Raw genomic sequence first — 20,954 nt, 5'->3', positions numbered from 1 at the left:
AGTAGCAGATTATTAGATTATTAGACTATAATGGCCTAATAAATACTAACTAATTAGGGAAAGCCTTTTGGGGAGGATGTTAAAAATTTCAGGCAGGCCATACCCCTGCCACGTGTGGATGGACATCTGGCTCAGAGGTCACATGTTGAATAACTGGATTTTAAGATAATTAGAAAAAAACCTGATTGTGGGGCTGATGTTTTGTCAGGAAGCTATCTATACACTGCCTCCTCACTGGGGAAAAGATTCTGGGTATTGGGCTGGGTTTGCAAAGAGAAGGATGTACACATGATACCCTGACCCTTCACCCTTCCTCCTATTTCCAATAGTCCATTTGCTCTGCCAGGAAGGCAAGATATGATGAAGATTCACTCACAGGGTGAGAACAGGAGACAATGGAGGGAAAGAGTGGGGGTCATACTATTTTATATCATAGTGGCAAGCTTTGGAGTCCAGAGGGCCTGGGTTCAAAGCCCAGTTATGCACCTCCATGATAAATCAGTTTTCTGACTTGTAAGATGAAAGGTTTCAGCTAGATGATCTCTAAGAGTCTTCCTGGCTCTAAATCTTATAAGCCTATCAATGGTGGCTAATTTCTGATTGAAGTTGTATCCCTCCTACACCTGACTGCTTAGCTCATACATGCAATGTTCATTATAGGCAGCCAGGTGGCATAGTGGATTGAGGGCTGGTCTACAAAGGAAGAAGACTCCCCACTCCACCCCCGCTGAGTTCAAATCTATGTGATCCTGGGCAAGTCACTTAACTGATGTCAGCCTCAATTTCTTCACATGTAAGATGGGATAAGAATAACACTTGCCTCACAGGGTTGATAGAGAAAACATGTAAGGCACTTTGAAAACCTTCAAACACTGCAACAATGCTAGCTACTATTAGGGTTCACTGTCCTCTGAAAAATGAACTGAAAATTCTTACCCAGGATGGTAACTGGTGAAGAGGGGGCGTAGGAGGCTTATTCTCCATCTCTACCTCCCTGGCACTAGGCTTCTCCAGCTCTTCTTTGAACAATCTAGAGGTTGGCTCACTGCCTTTGACTTCTTTCTTATCTGAGGGGGGCTCTTCTGTGTCCATCTTCTCAGATTCTTTCCTTTTCTTCTGTTTGCTGTCTGTCTCTTTCATGGGAAGGGTATGGGTCTGGGAGGTCTGGAGAGTATTAATTTCAATGCTCACCATGTGATGAAAGCATCCAGTTCTCAGCTGGGGCTGGCTATAACGCCGTTTGGCAAGTTGGATGCTGTCCCGGGGGTTACGGAAAGCCCGAACCTTCGGCAGGGTCATACTGGTGCCAAGGACTCCTTCCTTGACTGGGAACTTCAGCTTAATGGGCACCCCTCTCTGGAAACCACCTAGGATTTCACCCAAGTAAGTTGATTTCTGTAGCTCCACAGTACCTTCAGGAGAAAGCTGGGGAGCCTTGGCCTCTGGGATTTCTCTGCAAATAACTCTCCCAGAACCTTTCAAAGTGTTTCCTGCTTCAGGAATGAGGTCTTTGTCCTGCTGGGTTCCTGGAGAAGCTAAGATGATTGCTCCCAAGGCACTCTGAGTCTGGGAAGCATTGTCTCCAGATTGTTTGCCTTCCACAGGTCCTCTCTGGCCTCCACGATGGGTACTTGTCTCTGAAACTACAGAATTCTTCTTTGACTTCCCCTGGAAGGACCACAGTAACTCCCCAGGTAGCACCATGGACAGATCTGGAGATAGGGAGGAAATAGACAAGTATCAGTAACAGTGGCAGCTTGGAATTTCCCAGAAAGCTGCCCCCAAAGGACAGACTGCTGCCTACCTCCGAGGGCCTCTTGAAGTGCCCTCACTTGCCCTACTAGGCGCTGATTGTAGCTTTTCAGGTGCCGATTCTCCATCTCGAGCTGCGCAAGAAGAAAAAATTCATTTATAAGTCTGGATTTGAGCCTTAGGCTGCAACTAAAAATGAAAACTAAAACTCATGGAACCTTCCTCTCTCCTTAGGTGCTATTTGGCCTTTGTTAGAATAGAAAACGCTGTTCTCTCTCCCCAGGACTGTCTTTTTCTAATTTTCTCCTTTTTCCAGTCTGGTTTAGAACCATCTCAATTTATTAGGTTCCTTTGCAACTCTAGTTTGCAAAGTTTTAGAATTCAAGTTTCCTACTTTAGTGAAGTTTTATGAAGTGATCAACCTATGACTATTAGCACTGGAAAGGACCTGAGAGACCAACTCAGATGACCCCTTCATTTTGCAAATCACTCTCAGTCTCAGATTCCTCTTCTGTAAACAAATAATAGTTACTTGTTTGCAGAAGCTCTTTTCTGGGGGAAGCTTCCTGAGAAACCCCAAGATGTCATTGCCTTTTACACCATCTATTTCCTCCCCATCTCTAGGTCTCTCCATGGTACCCCCAGGGGAGCTACTTGGACCCTCCAGGGAAAGTCCGTGGTTTCAGAATCAGTACCCATCCTGAAGGCAAGAGAAGAGCTGCGGATCCTTACAGGGTTGTTATGAGGATCAAATGGTTAATGTTATTTCTATACATAGTGCTAAACACTATGTCAGCTGCTTTATTATTATTATGTTCATTACTGGATAAGGAATCTGAAACCCACACAGGTGAAGTGACTTGCTGAAAGTCCCATGGCTAGTTGGTGGTCCACTGGGGATACAATTCCTGACTCCCAATCTAGTGTTCTTCCCACCACAACACAATAACTATTGGAAAGATTCTGCTAAGAACGTATTAGCTGCTAGGGAACTTATTGATCTGTGCTGAACCCTTTTCTAATTCTTAAGCATAATCAATACTGTAATTGAAATACTGAGTATATTGATAATAATAATAGCATTTACATAGCACTTAAATAGTTTGTAGAGTACTTTATAAGTGTCATCTTATTTTATCCTTACAACAACCTTAGAAAGTAGGCATTATTATCTTTACAGATGAGGAAACTGAGGCAGAGGTTGATTGACTTTTCCAGGTCATACAGTTAATTCTGGGGCTGAATTTGAACTCAAGTCTTCCTTATTCTAGGTCCAGTGCTCTATAACTGAATTTCTACAGTGGTGAGGAAGATGGGGTGGGTGGGGTGAGGTGAGCAATGCTTGAACCTTACTCTCATTGGAATTGGCTCAAAGGGGGAATAACATACGCGTTCAGCTGGGTATAGAAATCTTACCATATAGGGAAGGAGCAGAGGAAGGAGATAAGAGGGGGGGACTGATAGAAGGGAGGATAGATTGAGGGAGGTGGTGGTCAGAAGCAAAAAGCTTGTAAGGAAGGATAGGGTGAAAGGAGAAAAAGAGAGAGAAGGATAAACAGGTTAAAAATAGGATGGCGGGGGGGATGGCGTGGAAAGACATGGTGAGTAATCATAACTGGGAACGTGAATGGGAAGAACTCACCCATAAAATGGAAATGAATAGCAGAGTAGATTAAAAACCAGAATCCTACAATATGTTTTTAACAAGAGACACATTTGAAGCAGAGAAGACACACGGAGACTGTAAGGGACTGGAGTAGAATCTATTATGCTTCAGCTGAAGTAATAACTGAACATCTAGGAAGATATGACCTGGTGACTTGACTACCACATCAAAAACTTAATAGAAATCTCAAAATATTCTGGAGGACTCAGTTCAACCAAATAAACTATATTGACATCATATCATTGTCACAAACCAAACTGTTGCCCACAATCAACTATACATAACACTGATCCAGCAAAACTTAAGAAGACTTTAAATAGATGCCATACTTCTAAATATTCATAATTTCTAAGCATCATGGAATGAAAAACTTTGAAAATGTAGAGACCTAATAGAGGAGACTGAAATCCTCAGGGGACAGGTTGAGGGCATGATATCATCCCTGTTGTCATGCCTACTACCGGGATTATAACAACACTACTTTTAGCGAGCCAACAGAGAATGAGCTTACATCCTAGTATTTTTATTCAACTACAAAAAACAGTTAATTCAAAGAACTATGGAGTCGGAATGCAGAGCAAAGCAGACTCCTTGTCTTTTGTTTTGTTTTCTTTCTCATGGCTTCTCCCATTCATTATAGTTCTTCTATGAAACATGACTAATGTGAAAATGTGTTTATAGGCATGTACGTGTAGAGCACATATCAGATTGCATGCCGTCTTGGGCGGGGAGAAAATTCAAAAATTTATGGAAACGAATGTTGAGAACTGAAAATAAATTAAATTTTAAAAAACAAACCCAGTTAATTCACCCACCTTTTCAGTAGTCCACATAGGCAGCTAGGTGGCTCAGTGGGCCTGGATACAGGAAAACCTGAGTTCAAATCCAGTCTCAGATACTTACTAGCTGTGTTACTTTGCCTAAGTCACTTCTTCTCTGTCTGCCTCAGTTTCCTCATCTATAAAGTGGGGATAACAATAGAACCTATCTCTCAGGGTTGCTGTGAGGATCAAATGAAATATTTGTAAAGCAGTTAGCACAGTGCCTGGTACATAATAAGTACTTAATAAATGCTTGTTTCCTACTTTCCTCCCATAGAACATCAAATGTATATTCTTTACTTGCAGGATAGCAACTTGTCTCAAGAATTTCCATTTGAACATCATTGAAAAGGATGTAAAGGAAGAAATGATACTAATAACAAGAAGAAGAAAAATGAGAGAGACAGTATTATCCTCAGAATGCTCTTAGGTTCAAGTGTCGTTTCTGACACAAACTGGGCGTGTGATTTTGGGTAATCACTTTGTCTTTCATTCTCCTGCCCCCCCAAATTCTCTAAAACTAAGCTTCGGAACAGTTGCCCACCATCACCGGTAGACAGACTCTTCCTATGGAATTGTTCTTTAAGCCAATGAAATCACAGATACTAGACAGTCAATAAACGTATATTAAGCACCTATTATGTGCCAGGAACTTTGCTAAGCAATAGAGACTCAAAGAAGACCAAAGACAGTCTGCTCTCAAGGAGCTCACAGCCCACAGCTCAAAACTAACAATATTCTAACAATATAACAATAAAAATAATTATTTCTATAGGGCTTATAGTAGGACATGGATGAGAGTAGCAAGCGCATGATGGCTGGATTTGGTCGGGCTGTGACCTGCATTATTTATTATAGGGATTACCCACATTAATGAGATCACAGATTTACTGGAGTATAGCACTTCAAAGTTTACAAAGCACCCTCCTCAAGACAACCCTATGAGGTAGATAATATCTGTTATTATTCGTTTAACATTATATAATTGTTAATAATTTAATATTCTCTATTCATATTAATGACATTGATATTGCCTAGGTATCATTGTTCCCATTTTTCATATGAAGAGATTGTGGCTCAGAGAATTTAGGTGACCCGTCCAAGGATACCTAGTCAGAAAGTACAGAAGCCAGGTCTCAAATGCCGATCTCCTGACCTAAAATTCAGTGCACTTTCCATAAAAAAGTGGTTAAGTTTTACCAGTAGTGGGAGACTCATCCCTGGACACTACTCCTTTCTTGCCTTCCTTTCCCCCCAAATAACAACGTTATTTAAAGAGAACAAGAAGCTATGGTCTGGGGATTTGGGAAAAATTACTTTAATTAGAAAGTGGAAAGGAAAGTATACTGAAGCATTCCTCAGTTTGAATTGAGTGAACGGTGAATCACCCAGAGCCTATCCCTGCTTCTTCCCAGAGTTCCCCAGGACCGGGTGATAGCTGTACCTCTCCTAACTTCATGGTCACCCACTCCTTGATCTTGGCTGCTTTCTCTTGAACGGTCTTTGCATCTTGAATTCTTAGCTGCTTCTGAAACAGAAAATCACAACTGATTAGAACTAGTTTCTAGTCTAGTGGAACCTTTTGGGTAAAGAGTGGGACATGCTGAACACTTCTGAAAGTAGAAGCCAAGGAAGATGTTGGCAGGTAACCTATCGGGAAACATTAATTCATGGGAAACATCAGACCTACTAAGAGACTGTAACTGCTCTAAGTACTTGGCTGTCTTACTTACATAAATACTAGGTGGCTGAGCACAGTGCTGGACCTAGAGTCAGGAAAACTGAGTTCAGAAGGATCAGAAAGAAATGAGAAGAACCAGTGTGGCACCGTGAAAGTCAAGGAACAGAACAGAAATAGAGATGTTCTGGGGCAGCTAGGTGGTGCAGTGAGTAGAGAACTGGTCCTGGAGTCAGGAGGACCTGAGTTCAAATCTGGCCTCAGACACATGACACACTCACTAGCTGTGTGACCTTGGGCAAGTCACTTAACCCCAGTTGCCCTGCCATCTACCCTCCAAAAAAAAAAAGAAATAGAGATGTTCAGAAGAGGGGTAAAGTTTGGAGAAAGATATAATGGGTTCCATTATGGACATGTTGAGTTTGAGATGCCTACAGGACATCCAATTTAAGATATATAGGCATTATATATATATAATTATTATAAAATGTTATAAAATAACATTATATATATAATACACATATATATATATAGTTATATGGATATAGATAGATAGATAGATAGATATAGATAATAATAGGCAATTGATGATTCAAGCCTGGAGCTCAGGAGAGAGACTAGAGAAAGATATATAGATCTGAGAGTAATCTTCATAAGGATGATTAAGAGTGCTTCTCTGTAGACATTGATCTAATTCAGTGCTCAGGTCTATGGTGGTCTGTTTTAGTACTCAGGTCCACGGAAGCTGGTGAGGTTATTGAGATATTGAGTGTAGAATGAGAAGAGGTGAGGATGTAGGATAGAGCCTTAAGGTACACTCACAAATAGGGGTCACTATACGGAGGTGAACCAGCAAAGGAGACTGAGGACAAGTAGGAGAACCAAGGGAAAATGATGTCACAAAAACTCAGAGAGGAGATAGTATCCAGGAGGAATAAACAGTATAAAATTCTACAGAGAAGACAAGAAGGATGAGATTGAGATGATAGATTTGGCAATTAAGAGATTAACTTTAAAAAAAATTTTAAAAATTAAAAAACAAACAAAAAAAGAGATTAACTTTTGACAGAGCAGTGTCAGTTGAGTGATAAGGCCAGAAACTAACTACCAAAGAATTGAGAAGAAATGGAGGTACATATAGAACTCTTTCTAGAAGTTTGGCTAAGAAAGGGAGAGATAAAGGACAAAAGCTTAAGAGAATGGTAGGGATATATTTTTTTGTTATCACTGGAGAAGTAAATGCCAAGAAAATCCCATGGACAGCATTGGTGTCATACGGTACAAGAGCTCACAGAGAGTCAAAGACAACTGAACAACAAATTTCTTTGTTATAAAGGGAAGGATCACCAGGATGTATTTCAACAGATATTTACTCAGCTTTGTGGATAGGACAGAATGGTAGCTCTAGTGAGGTTTTTAAAAAAATTTTTATTAGAAAAGAGTTAACTTGAGCATAGGTAGAAGAGAAAGAACTAGTAGAGAGAGACTGAAGATGAGAGAGAGAGAGAAAGAGAGAGGGAGGAGATAGTTGTGGGGGTGATCTGCTGAAGAAGGCAGAACAGGATGAGATCCTGGTTGCATTTAAAGAGGTTAGACCTGTTGAGAAGGGTCACCTCTTCAGAGATTGGAATAAAGGAGATGAGAATGGAAGGTGATGTCAGGGGTTTTGATATGTGGAAAAGACGGCTCACAGAGAATGACAATTTTTTCAGTGAAGTATAAGAAATAATTGCTTCACTTTTTACCTTCAAAGACTTACTTAAAAGTCACATACATAGAAATTCCTCAAGTCAAATCAAGTCAAAAGCATTTATTAAGTACCTACTATGTACCAGACACTGTGCTTAGTGCTGGGAGATACAAAGAAAGGCAAAAAAAGTCCCTGCCATTGAGGGTCTTACAATTTACAAGGCAACAACATGCAAGCAATTTTGTATAAATGATACATACAGGAAAAATTGGATATAATCTCAGGAAAGACATTAACTAGCATTAAGTGGGACTGGGAAAGGCAGTAGGTAGGATTTGAAGCAGGTAGCATTTGATCTGAGACTTGAAGGAAGCCAGAGAATTCAGGGAGTGGGGATGAGGATGAAAATCATTCTAGAAATGAGAATCGGCCAGTGGAAATACCTGGAGTCTGGAGACTGAATGTCTTCTGCAAGGAATGGCAAGGAAGCCAGCATCATCAGATCAAAGAGTATCTGGATGGGATTAAGATGTAAGAAGACTGGAAAGGTAGGAAGAGACTTTAAAAGACAAACAGAGGATTTTATATTTGATCTTATCGGTGACAGTGAGTCGCTGGAATTTATTGAGTAGGTGATGAGGTTAGACTCGGTTTTTTGTGGGTTGTTTTTTTTTTTTTTTGCAACTGGAGTTAAGTGACTTGCCTAGGGTCACACAGCTAGTGTCTGAGGCCAGATTTGAATTCAGGTCCTCCACACTCCAGGGTCAGTGCTCTGTGAACTGTTCTACCTAGCTGCCCCTTGACCTACCCTTTAGAAAGATCACTTTGGTAGCTAAGTGGAGGATGAACCAGAGTGAGGAGGTATGTGTGAGGTGATGAGAGCCTGCACCAGCATGGTGACAGTGTCAGAGGGGGCATATATGAAAGATGCCATGAAGGGAAAATCAGCTGGAATTGGCAACTGACTGCTATGAGAGGTGAGACGGAGTGAGGAGTGGAAGGCAACATCTAGCTGTGAGCCTGGGGGATTGGGACGATGGTGGGACCTTCAACAGTAATAGGGAAGTCAGGAGGAGGAGAAGATATGGAACTTGTTGAGTTTAGGATGTCCAGAGGACATCTAATTCAAGACATCCAATAAGTGGTCGGAGATATAAGATATAAGACAGGACGAATGCATCTGAGAACCATCTTCATAGCGATGAAAGTTGAATCCATGGGAGCTGATGAGATCACCAAGTGAAATAGTATAGAGGGAGAAGAGAAAGGGTCTAGGACAGAGCCTTGGGACACATTCACAACTAGCAGGTGCTACCTGGATGAAGATTCAGCAAAGGAGACTAAAAAAGGAATTGTTAGGTAGGAGGAGAATCACGAGAGAACAGTATCGTGAAAACGAAGAGAGAAGAAAATATTGAGGAGAAGAGAATGATTAAAAGTGTCAAAGGCTACAGAGAATCAAGAAAAGAGGACTAAGAAAAGGCCATTAGATTTGGAAATTAAGAGATCACTGGCAGCTTTGGAGAGAACAGCTTCAGTTGAATGATGAAGTCAGAAACCAAAAAGCAGAGTTAAGAAAATGAGAGGAAAGGAAGCAGAGGCATTGAGTGTACACAGCCTTCTCAAACAGTTTGGCCATGAACAGGAAGAAAGATATAGGACAATTGATCGGCCTATCCCCAATAGCAGGGGATAGGCCATCAAATGACAGTTTTTGAGTATAGGGGAGACATAGACATAGGCATGATTTGAGCCAGCAAGGAAGCAGGCAGTTGATGGAATATTGGTGACAGAATAAAGATAGTAGAGGGGGCAACCTTCAGGAGAAGATGGGATGGAATGGGATCATTTATACGTGTAAAGGGGTTTGCCTTGGCAAGGAGAAGTACTGCCTCTTGGAGGGGATAAGTGACTTGCCCAGAGTCACACAGCTAATAAGAGTCTGACATGGGATTCAGCCCTGAGTCCAAGGCCATTAGTCTATCTATTATGCACATAGCTGATATCCTCAGGAGTAGGGTGCTAGGATGCTGATGTAAATAGGTGTGGCTGAAAGTCCACTATATTACTAAGAGGCTTGGCCCTGGGGAAAGCTTGCTCTCAAAGACAGGGGTTCTTAACCTTTTTGTGTGGTGGACTACTTAGGCAGTCTTGTGAAACCGAAGGACCCCCTTCTCGGAATGTTTTAAACTGCATGAGATAAATGCACAGGATTACAAAGAAAATCAATTATACTGAAATATAGTTATCAATTAAAAAACAACAACAACCAAGTTTATGGAACCCAGGTTAAGAACCCCTGGTGCCTCAGATCTTGTTCTCTGTTTATCCAGTCTCCCTCACAATCTGTGTCAAACCCACTTGCCCAGGAAGAGGGCTGTGTTTCTTCCTCTCCTGCCAGCATTTTGTGCACAGCTCGAGGCCAGGGTTCCTCTGCAAGTTATCCTTTTACCTGCTTCTCCACCTGTCCCTGAAGCTGGCTGATCAGCTCCTCTTTGCCTCGAACGGTCTCCAGTAGCTTCTGGTACTTTTGGTGAAGGTTGCTTTCAGGCTCAGTACTCTTCACATTGACCAGTTTGATCTTCTCCTCCATCACACCCACCTAAAAAAGAGGGTCCCTCTCATGGCATGAAGAATGGTTGGAAGAGGCAAATGAGGGATAGGCAAAGTGGGATAGGATCTCAACTTATGTTTCAAGCACAGAGCCCCCATTTGGGGATCTACAGGTAGCTCTTGCCTAAGGCAATCAATTGATTAATCAGTCATTGATTAAGTACCTACCTAGGCACTGAAGAGATCTAGTTAAGCAGATATGCCCTTGAAGGAGGTTACAGTGGAAGAAATTGACATTAATTATTTTAATTAACCATTTGGTTGGAGGGGGTGTTCTAGGGGGAATGATGTGCCAGTGGTGGCCACAACAGGGTGTGGGGAGGCATCCTATCTGCTCATCCTCTCTCTTACGCTGACTCCAAAAAACCCTGGCTACAGAAGGGATGCTCCAGGCATATACTTCTTTTCTCAGACATGAGCCTTTGAGAGCCTGATAACATTGGACTACTCAGTTGTCCTGTGCCTCTAAGGAGGCTTCTCAATCTCTCATACATACCTAAGGGCTCCCCACTCTGACCAGGGAAGGCCAGAGAGCAAAGCCCTCTGTTGCCACTCCTGCCCACCTTCCTCCTCCCCTCATTCCTCTAGCAGGCCTTACCTGTGTTTCTGCATTTTCTGCTCTGTGCTCAGCTTCTAAGAGCCTTTGCTCCAGCTCCTCCATCTGTATGGCCAAAAGAAAAAGGGAAGGGGTGGATGGCAGCACGGGACCTCTCAAATGTAGGAAACAGCCCTCTGGGATGAGGCGGCATGGCGGAATGGAAAGAACACTGGTTCGGAATTTAAAAAAAAAAAAACTATGTTTGAACCTAACTCTGCGACTTTGGACAAGTTGTCTAACTTCTTTGATGTTGGTATTAGCTATCTCATAAGTCTGTCTCAAGGAAGGTTATTTAATAAATCCTAAATCTTTATTTTATTCTCAACCCTGATGGTGGGAAAGATCGAAAGCAGAAGGAAAAGGAGAAAGCAGAGGATAAGATAGACAGATAGCAGCATGGAAACAACATACATGAAGCCGGACAGACTTCAGGAGATAGTGGAGGAGAGAGGCCTGGTGCGCTATGGTCTGCAGGGTCACAGAGAGTCAGACATAACCGAGTGGCTGAACAACAAAAAAATTTTTTGTTTACTCGGGCTATTTTTATTCGTCCACTAAGGTCTTCCTCCAGCGAATAATGATGATAATAAGAATTCAGTTGTGTCTAACTCTTAGTGAACCTGTAAACCATACTGTCCATGGGGTTTTCTTGGCAAAGACAGTGGAGTGGTTTGCCATTTTGTTTCCAGTGGATTAAGGTTAAATGACTTGTCTAGGGTGACACAGCTAGTCAGTGTCTGAAGCTGGAACTCAAGTCTTCCTGACTCCAGGCATTGAAATATCTAGCTGCGCCCCTCCCCCCCCAAGTTGTTGTTCAGAATAATACTACTAGCTAACACTTACATAGCATTTATTATGTCCCAGGCCCTATGCTGAGCGCTTTACAATTATTATCCTATTTTGTCCTCAAGCAACTGTGGGAGGAAGGTGCTATTATGTCCACTTTACAGACGAGGAAATTGAGGCAAACTAAGGCTAAAGGGTCACAAAGGTAGTCTGAGGCAGAATTTGAACTCAGTTATTCCTGACTTCAGGTTTAGGCACTCTCTCCATTGTGCCATCTAGCCAGAGATGATCTTGAGTTCTCAAAAGCCAAGTGCAAACTCTGGCAAGATCTACTGAGTTGAAAAGGCTTCCGATGCCAACTTAGCAATAGATAATTCTGCCTTCATCCGAGGTCTAGTTGAGCTAAATACAGAAAGGCTCATCACCAAAGGGTTGGCCATGAGGTGATGAATATTCTTGGTCACGGTAAGGACAAAGCTATTGGGGTGTGGAAGGAAGTGTTGCATTCTGCATCAGTGGAGGGGGTACCCACCCTGATGAAAGCAAAGATCTTTCAAGTTGTTGCTGTTCATCCTTTGTTTTCAAAGGGGACCAGTGATATCACGGATGATGTCTTGACTTTCACATGAATTGGATTTAAGTGAGGCAGAATTGTGCAAAATTGTCCATCTCACTCTTTCTTCCAGTGTCATTGGAGTCCAGTGGCAGGACAAAAGTCAAGTTGACTGGCAATGGCCTGGGATGCAGTGAATGACCTTGGCATCTGTGATGTATGATCAAGCTCTAAGTACTCCACAGTACCTGCTTCAGCTGCCTTGGTGGCTTTTGGAACAAATTGTTCTCATCTGCCCATTCCAGTGGGAGAAGTTTTCACATGTTTGGGGTAGACACCCCTTAACTCACCAATGGGGTTGGAGGCCTGTCAGTTACTTCAACCTGGTTTAGCCCATCTGCTAAGACAATTTTACAGAGTGTGGCCACTGGGCATGCTACAGTTTCTTGGAACTATAGATGAGAGTATTAGGTTTATAAATACATTTAAATTATAAATACATTTTAAAGACTGGAACATTTGGCCATTGGGCAGTGCTGTCCTGGTCTGTTTCAGTATTCACGTCTCATTTTCTTAACCTTAGCCCCATCATCTCTGGAGATCTAGCTTTTTCTATGTCAACTCAGCCAAGTGTGTTTCTTCCCCCTAGCCTGGGCCCCTGGCTTTGAAATCTCCTAGGAATCAGCGAGCTGTTCAGCCATTCTGCAGTTCTTAGTTCCTCCACCTCCTGACACCTCTCAGCATAAATCTAATCTTCTCAGGGAGAAGAGAGATAAGGAAGGAGAGTCTGTGCCCATAAGTTGGAATTGGAGGGTTATGAAGGTCCCTCTCTACCTGAACCAGCCCTCTTTTGCTCTGGCCTACTGTTCAGAGAAAACTTGTAGATAGGGTAAGAATCCTAAACAACCAATGGGAAGGAAATACCCCTGGGCTTCTGCTTGGAAATACTGCTCTTGCTTATAACAACTATTTTTTAAAATATTTTTATTTATTTCATTAAATATTTCCCCAATGACATGTAAACAATTTTTAAACATTCATTTATTAAACATTTGAGTTCCAAATTCTCTCCCTCCTGTAAGCCTCTCCCCCTCCCATTGAGAAGTCAAGCAATAACCCACCCCCCCAACATATTTACATATTAGGCTTGAACCACTCAAACGTTTATATTGTCATCTCTTTTACTTACTTCCCGAAAATGCCCTCCCTACCTCTGAGACGGAGTTATTGTGTCTGTCATTTGAAATGGCACCCCTTCTCACTTCTTTCCTTCCAGTTTTGGTTCTTTTCACAGTGTTACCCCAGCTTCAATAGCTCTTCAAACAGAGGCCACTCCACCCTTAGGAGGTTATGGAATTTTGACACTTGGAGAATGTACATCTAAGTGTCATCTGGAAAGAGTGAAATGCCACAGATGGACAGAGACTGTGAGGCAGAGATGAAAAAGGACTAAGTCGAGAACTTTTTTCTTAACTAAGAGTCCGGGTTGGCTTGTCAGCTAGAAAGAATGTGGAGAAACATTTTGAGAGAACTTAGTTTAACTTATTCTGCAGAGAAGACATTCGCAAGAAAATGTCGTTCTTTGATAGTCAAGTACTAGAACTACGGCTTCAGTGTCTGTGTAGGAGTCAGTTTGTGTAGCCTACGGTTAGTAATGGGCGCATTGGCTGTGATTTTTCTCACAGCTGATATGTTGTTGAAATATTTAAATAAGTCTGCATTATTTGTTACACTGTTAATAGTAACACTGATGTTTGTTTAATCCTACAAGACCAGAATTTGATACTGAAAGAGAGGAAAGTTTATGGGAAAAGAAGTTTCTCTGGTTTTTATTAATTATAGTCAGTATTCAGAGCTAATTAATTAATGAGAAAGATTGCACATTTCTACGAAGAAATATTTTTTAAAAGAACCCTTTGATTGCCTTAGAACCCAGTTTGAAAATTAATAAGGAAATAAGCAATTAGCAATGAGGGAGGGGTGAAGGTTAGTATGACTGTCAACAAGTACATAGTGGGGCAGCCAGGTGGCGCAGTGAGTCGGGAGGACCTGAGTTCTAATTTGGCCTCAGACATTTGACACACTTACTAGGTGTGTGACCCCAATTGCTCTGCCTGCCCCCTCCAAACCACCCCCCCCAAAACCAAAAAAAAAAACCCAACAACAAACAAGTACACAGCATAGTCACCCATAGTCACAAAAGACTCATAGGATTGCAGAGCTTGAAGGAATCTTTGAGGTCATTTAGTCCAAGAATCTTATTTTAGAGATAAGAAAACCAGAGAGATATAATGACTCGTCCAACCAAAGACCAGAATCAGGACCAGAACTGAGATCTTTTGGTTCCAAATCCACTGTTATTTCTACTATGTCATGTTGTGTGTTTCTTCTTCTTTTTTTTAGCCTGAGAAACTGTTCTGGGACTAATTTAGGGACCAGGATGGGCTCAGGTGTCTTTTGAGAGTGAAGTATATCCTTGACTCTGTCATGGAATGGACCCTAAAGTCTCTTTGGCCATAGAATGCCATCGGAATCAAGAATGACCTAGGACTGGGCTACACTTCTCAATCCATTCCTGGTTCAGGTCTGCACTGAAGGAACTGGGCCAGATTTTACACTGGCCTTTGGAGGGATCCAGGGAGATCTTTTCTGGTTTCTGATTCTTAACCCAGCGTTCTTTCTATCACATCACACGGCTTCCTATGTTTCAAAGACTGTAGGATGACTCAATCAAACAAAATTCCTCTTCATGCTCGCTCCACTTGCTTCACATGAACTGTCTTAAGAGTTATATGCAGAATGAGAGCTGGCCATCTCTGATTTACACGATGGAAAAAGCCAGGAACAGTGTCTTTTTATATTAGGTTTATGAGTATCAGTGGAAGAGAGGGGAGAGGGAGTAATGCTAACTAGTGTAGCATCAGGTTAGAAAAAGGCTCACAGGTATCCGCTATTTGCATGGTCACTTACTATAGCCAACTGGCGTCTCATTTGCAGCAATGGACAAACACGAGAGAGAGAAAGGCAGCTAGGTAGTGCGGTGGATAGAATGCTGGACCTAGAGTCAGGACTACTCGTCTTCCCGAGTTCAAATCCAGCCTCAGACACTTATTAGCTGTGTGACCCTGGACATATCACTTAACCCTGTTTGCCTCAGTTTCCTCGTCTGTAAAATGAGCTGAAGAAGAAAATGGCAAAGCACTCTAGTATCTTTGCCAAGAAAATCCCAAATGGGGTCCTAAAGAATCAAACATGGTTGAAAAACAACTGAACTAGAGACATAAGTGAGTTTCTAAACCATGCTCTTTATAACCAGGCAGGGTAAAATAAAATCCCTCCCCATTCCTCTTCACAGCTCAGCCAGTAGGTATTTTCTCAGGGTTTTGAGGCTCTGGACAACAGTTTTCTTGTCCTCCTGACAAGAGAATTCAGCCGCTTGTGTAGCTGAGGATGGAACACACAGTGCTGACTCCCACCGCCTCCTGTCTGCTGCTGCTCTTTCTCTTGGGCATCTGGTAAAATTGTTATCCTATTCTGTAGAGATCTTGACCTTCAGGCAGTTGCTATGTAGCTATCAGGAGATAACATTACAAGCTGATATTATGACTGTGAGCATTTTAAAAATTAATAATATGACAAAATAATCGGGAGGCCTTGAGATTCCTGGCAAATTTCCCACAAGCTCCTGAGCTGAAGCTTTGTGATATTTGCCTCAAAGGGAATCTGCCAATTGCTATGCTCTCCTGTAGCTCCGGGAATAATAGAGAGCATGAGCTACCAATGAGCAAGAATACTTTTGGTGCCTAATCAAATCTGGTGGGATGAATGACTCTTTCTGTTATATCAGTAGAGAGACCAAGACAGGTCAGAAAGCCAATGATAGAGCCTGTGGGCACAGCTTGGTATTTTCTTCCATCTAGATCCAGTGGACAATTAGATAACATGAAGAAGCCAACAGGTGGAATATGTTGTTGGTGAGGGAACTGCCATTTTGATCTGCCTACTGGATGTGGTCAGTTGAAACTTAAAGTTAGCATATATTTAGCATCATAGGATTTTAGGCTTGTAGGGACCTTAGAGATAAAAATGAGTTTAGCCTCCTCATTTTAAAGATATGGAAACAGACCTAGAAGGGCTAAAGGACTTGACCAAGGTCAACAAGGTCAGTCTCCAAGTTAGTGGGAAACCAGGATTAAAATACAGGTTCTCTTATTTATTTATTTTTTTGAGGGGGGAAGGCAGAGCAATTGGGGTTAAGTGACTTGCCCAAGGTCACACAGCTAGTAAGTGTGTCAAGTGTCTGAAGCTGGATTTGAACTCATGTCCTCCTGACTCCAGGGCTGGTGCTCTACTCACTGCACAACCCAGCTGCCCCAAAATACAGGTTTTCTGATCCAGCTGAAGGCTTTTTCTACCATATCACATTTTTTTTCCTATGTCACCTTAAGGTTTTCTAAAGAAATTTTATTAACTTTTGCTCACACAATTTTGACGCAATTCTCTTCATGCTTACATCGTGGAGGACATTTTCCCTTCAGGGAGAAGTGCTGGCCATCCCAGATCTTACTCCTACATAAAAGTTCCTAGGGAAAGTGCCCAGACCACTGTGGGTTAGGGGGATCCCAGCCAAAGTGCTATTAGATTAAGAACAGCAGAGAGGGATCTGCTTTCATCTGCTGGGAACGTCACTTATGAATCAATAAGCAACCTCCCAGCCCAACAGATGGTGACACTGCCATTGTGCCTTTGGCACCAATCTGGCACTTAACTCAGGATGCCTCAGCACTATGTCAGATGACATTGCAAAATAACAGCCAGTCGTAGGAGGGCAATGAAAGCTCTTCCAAGGTTAGAATGGCAAACTGTAGCCAAGGAAGGGAATTGAAGGGATTGGAACAGCAATTGGTGGTGGGAATTGAGTGAACCTCACTGACTTCATCCTGTGACTCAGTTCTGAATTCTAGCTCAGTTCCTTTTCTCTTCAGTTATGGGTCTAGTTCAATTTCTGTCCTGTGAGAAAACTTTATTCAACTGTGCTCATTGTGAGAAGGTTGTGTTGCATTGTTTGAACCTAGCCCTGAGTAGCTGGGAAGCTGGGCCACCTCACCTGTTGCTTAGAGACCCTTAACTAAGGACCTAGGTACCAGAAACGCAGTCAGATCCAAAGATCGATTCAAGGAGTTTTATCAGAATTATACATCTCAAGCAACATATATGTCTCATCTGAAAAATGACCCCACACTGGTTAATCAGTTATTATTTTCATGTTCCTTTGAGTGAATACGGACCTTTGGGACACAGGGAATTTTACCTGTTTGCTCTCCCCCTTCCAACTTGGAAACTGCCTAATCTTTCCTCCAATTAGAAATCAGATTACCTAATTTTGTATCCTGGTGAATTGTTTTCTTTTAATTAATTGGTCTTATTTGATTGTTTTTAAATTCATAAAAATCTGTCTCCCCCTGTATTCGGGGTCCAGTGCCAAACTGAGGAGGCCTGGTCTTGATTTGTTATGCAATCGACATGAATTGTTTAATAAACTGATACGCTCAGAAGCTTGAACCTTTGTTCTCTTTACTATATACCACTGTTTTCTCTTCTAGCAATGTGCTACCAGACTCCAGAATCATAGCAAAGTATTTCACAGAACCACATAATTTCAGGGCTGGAAATTCTCAGTGTCCATCCAGTCTAACCAATGCCCCCCAAAGAATCCCATCTACAACATGGTAACCAACAGGGGGTCATTCAACTTCCAATGAAGGGAGAACACAATACTTGCTGAGGGAGTTTATCATTGGATTTGGAGCAAGGAGGTCTTGGTTCAAAAGCTAGCTCTGCCCCTTGTCCATCTATGAGGTTTTGGAAAAGTTATTTACCATTTTAAGCCTCCAGTTCCTCATTTGTGAAATGGAAGTAATAATATTTGTATGACCTGCCTCGTTGAGTTGCTATGATACTCAAGATGATACAGGCAAGGCACTTTGTAAACTGCAATTTGCCATACAAATGTAAGCTTTACTTATACTATATATAAATAATACTTATAGGATGTGGAAGGTAAATAATGCAAGCCCTGCCTTCGATTTAGAAAAATCGAGGCACAGAGAGGGTATCTAAATGGACTAAATTCTCACAGTGAGTGAAAATTGAGCCAAATACAGAATCCAGAACTTTCAAAAGGCAATTGGTGCTGTGCCCCTCAGCCTTACACCTTACACCTTACAGCAGACTAGATGATCCTATCAAAGTTTACATGAGGACTTTCAGAAAGACGCAGAGAAACTGCAGCTCTTGCTGAACAAAGCCATGAATCCACACCAATGACACTGATTACCATTTTGCCTCAGTTTCCTCATCTGTAAAATAAGCTGGGGAAATGTCAAACTACTCCAGTATCTTTGCCAAGAAAACCCCAAATGGGGTCACCAAGAGTCGGATATTACTGAACAACCACTATGGATATATTTCTTGAGGTAGAGGGAGGAGGGGCAGTCCAGAACCAGCCTGGTTCACAGAAAGAAAGGACTAAAGGTAGACAGGAAGTGATGAGGTGGATTTAGAATGGGAAGACTCGGGTTCACACCTGGCTTTGCCACCTATGTGACCTTGGATAAGATACACAACGTCTCTGAGGTCTCAATTTCCTAATCTGTAAAGTGGGGTAGTGGGGGACTCGATGATCTCTAAGGTCCCTTCTGACTCTATGGATCTATAATGCTCTGATCTGGGTGGCAGCACTAGGGGAACTTACAGCTACAGAGACTGGACATCTTGGAAATTTGAATAGTTCTCCTCACACAGACCTACTTGCAAAAAAAAATGCAAAAAAAAATATACAGGTGTTTCACTGCAGGATCCCCTTCACTTTCCTTCATATTAATGATATTAATCTCTCACTATCCCAATATTATTAAAACACACAAGTTGCCACTGGAGGAGGATATATGGCAGCCATGTTCTTTTTACAATACTTATTTCATCTACCTGCCTTTACTGTTCAGAAATCATGTGATTATAGATGTAGAACTTAAAAACACTTGAAGGTTCATGCAGCCCAACCACCGTATTTTAGAATTGAGAAAACTGAGGCTCAGAGAGGTAAAGCCAGGGTTAGAACTCAGGAACCTGCCTCCAAATTCACTACCACTTTTACTGTTGTACCTTTGTGCCTCTGTGAACAGGGCTTTGGAAACTGGGGCAATTTAGCTGTTTCTAACCTTGGCCGGTTCCTTCAAAGTTTTCAGAGGTTCCTGGGAGGTATCAGATCACAGCTTGAGATGGTTTCATGGGAACCAAGAAGCTTTTTTTTTTTTTAACTCTAGCAGGTTTGTCAGCCAGAAAAGCTATGAGGTAAATGACAGGGCCTTCTGTTACCATAGTAACACAATCCCTTCTCTTGTTTCCCCCTTCCCCCTTAGCAGCTAGAGAGTAAGGAGGCTCTGGGTGTGGGGGTGTGGGGAGTTTGAAGGTAGCTGGGGCCTCTTCTAGAAATGGTCTTAAGAGAAGGATTTGTTGAGAGGGAGAGTAAAAGTTTCAAAACAGATTTATATTGGTAATGATTGACTAGTCCTAAGAGGAAAAGTAGGGGCTAATCCCTAAAGCTCAGAGGGAGGTCTGAGTCTATTTCCAAAGATCAATAGGGAAACTTGCACTAACTCCTGGAAGAATCTCTCGTTAATTAGGTATTAGGATGGTTTGGAGTGGGGTGGGTCTGAAACATTAAGTCTGAGGAGCTGGTCTAATGAAACAGGGCTAGGAAACCGGATTTAAATGAAGGACTTTTGAATGGAGCTCCTAGGTCAGTCACCTTGATGCTCACAATATTTGCCATCACTTCTTACTCCAAACTGTCCACATGGAATTCTATTTTTACTGTCAGCACAACTTGAAAAGATGTCCGCAATACCAGATAGCTGCTCAGCTACCATATAGGATTAATAACTGAGATGCGGTAGAGACCTTAAAGACCACCTAGTCTAACTCCCTTCATGATGAAGAAGCTGAAGCTCAAAAAGGTCAGCAGACTTGCCAGGATTCAGACCTACGCCAACTGACTCCAAATCCAGCACTTTTTCCTGTCTTCTACCCCACTGACTCGCTGTCTCCTGCTCGGGGCTGGGGCGAGGGGAGGGGAGGAGGATTCCACTATAATCTGTCTCCTCCTTAGCCTTCTCTACCAATTGTCACTTCTAGATTCCAGAAAAGTACCCTACGCCCAGATGTTCTTAGCTCCTTCTTTGAGTTTTTCTGGGGGATCCAGAAGAATCTTCAGTGCATGCTGGGTGACTCTGATTTAGGTCCTAGTCTAAGCTTGGACATCATTTCCCTGTCATGTGCTGCCTTCCTCCATCACCCTTATTTTTTTCCCTTTCAGAACAAATTATGGGGTATCTCACCTAGGGCAGCCATTTGTTTGTGTGACCCATAAAACCTTAGACTAGAATTTTTAAGTATGGAAATATCTTCAGTTCTCTTTCCTCCTTTCATTTAGGGCAGGAGTTCATTTTTGGGTCATTACAAATGAAACCAATTATAATGAAAATAAAAGATGTAGAGTTGTTGGGGTTTTTTAATCTCCATTCACAGACCCCTTGAAATTTATCAACAAGACTAGGTCTTTCAAACCCAGGTTAAGAACCTCTGATTTAGAACATAACAGCCAATGTCTGATATAGTAAATACAAAGATACTTGCTGTTTCATAGAGAAAATTAAAAGTTAACTTCCCCCTTTTCCACAAAGATTTGGTTTTTTCTTTTATTCTTACTGTGATTTGTAAGTGAGAAGTAATTTTA

At 42.0% G+C, this 20,954-nt stretch overlaps 1 protein-coding gene across 1 annotated transcript in view; it reads right to left on the bottom strand.

The window, feature by feature from the left end:
- PLEKHH1 (pleckstrin homology, MyTH4 and FERM domain containing H1) overlaps positions 1-20,954 on the bottom strand; it is a 56,590-nt gene that overhangs the window by 32,508 nt on the left and 3,128 nt on the right. The window contains exons 2-6 of the mRNA XM_036735304.1: positions 10,819-10,881; positions 10,060-10,209; positions 5,684-5,767; positions 1,805-1,886; positions 937-1,712 (exon numbers count right to left, since the gene is read on the bottom strand). Coding sequence (XP_036591199.1) covers positions 937-1,712; positions 1,805-1,886; positions 5,684-5,767; positions 10,060-10,209; positions 10,819-10,881 — 1,155 coding nt within the window. The remainder of the gene's footprint in view (positions 1-936; positions 1,713-1,804; positions 1,887-5,683; positions 5,768-10,059; positions 10,210-10,818; positions 10,882-20,954) is intronic.

The sequence above is a fragment of the Trichosurus vulpecula genome, chromosome 8 (assembly GCF_011100635.1).
Source record: "Trichosurus vulpecula isolate mTriVul1 chromosome 8, mTriVul1.pri, whole genome shotgun sequence".
In the NCBI taxonomy this organism is placed as follows: Eukaryota; Metazoa; Chordata; class Mammalia; order Diprotodontia; family Phalangeridae; genus Trichosurus; species Trichosurus vulpecula.
Note: the sequence above shows the minus strand (reverse complement) of the source record. Positions and strands in the feature narration are given on the sequence as shown.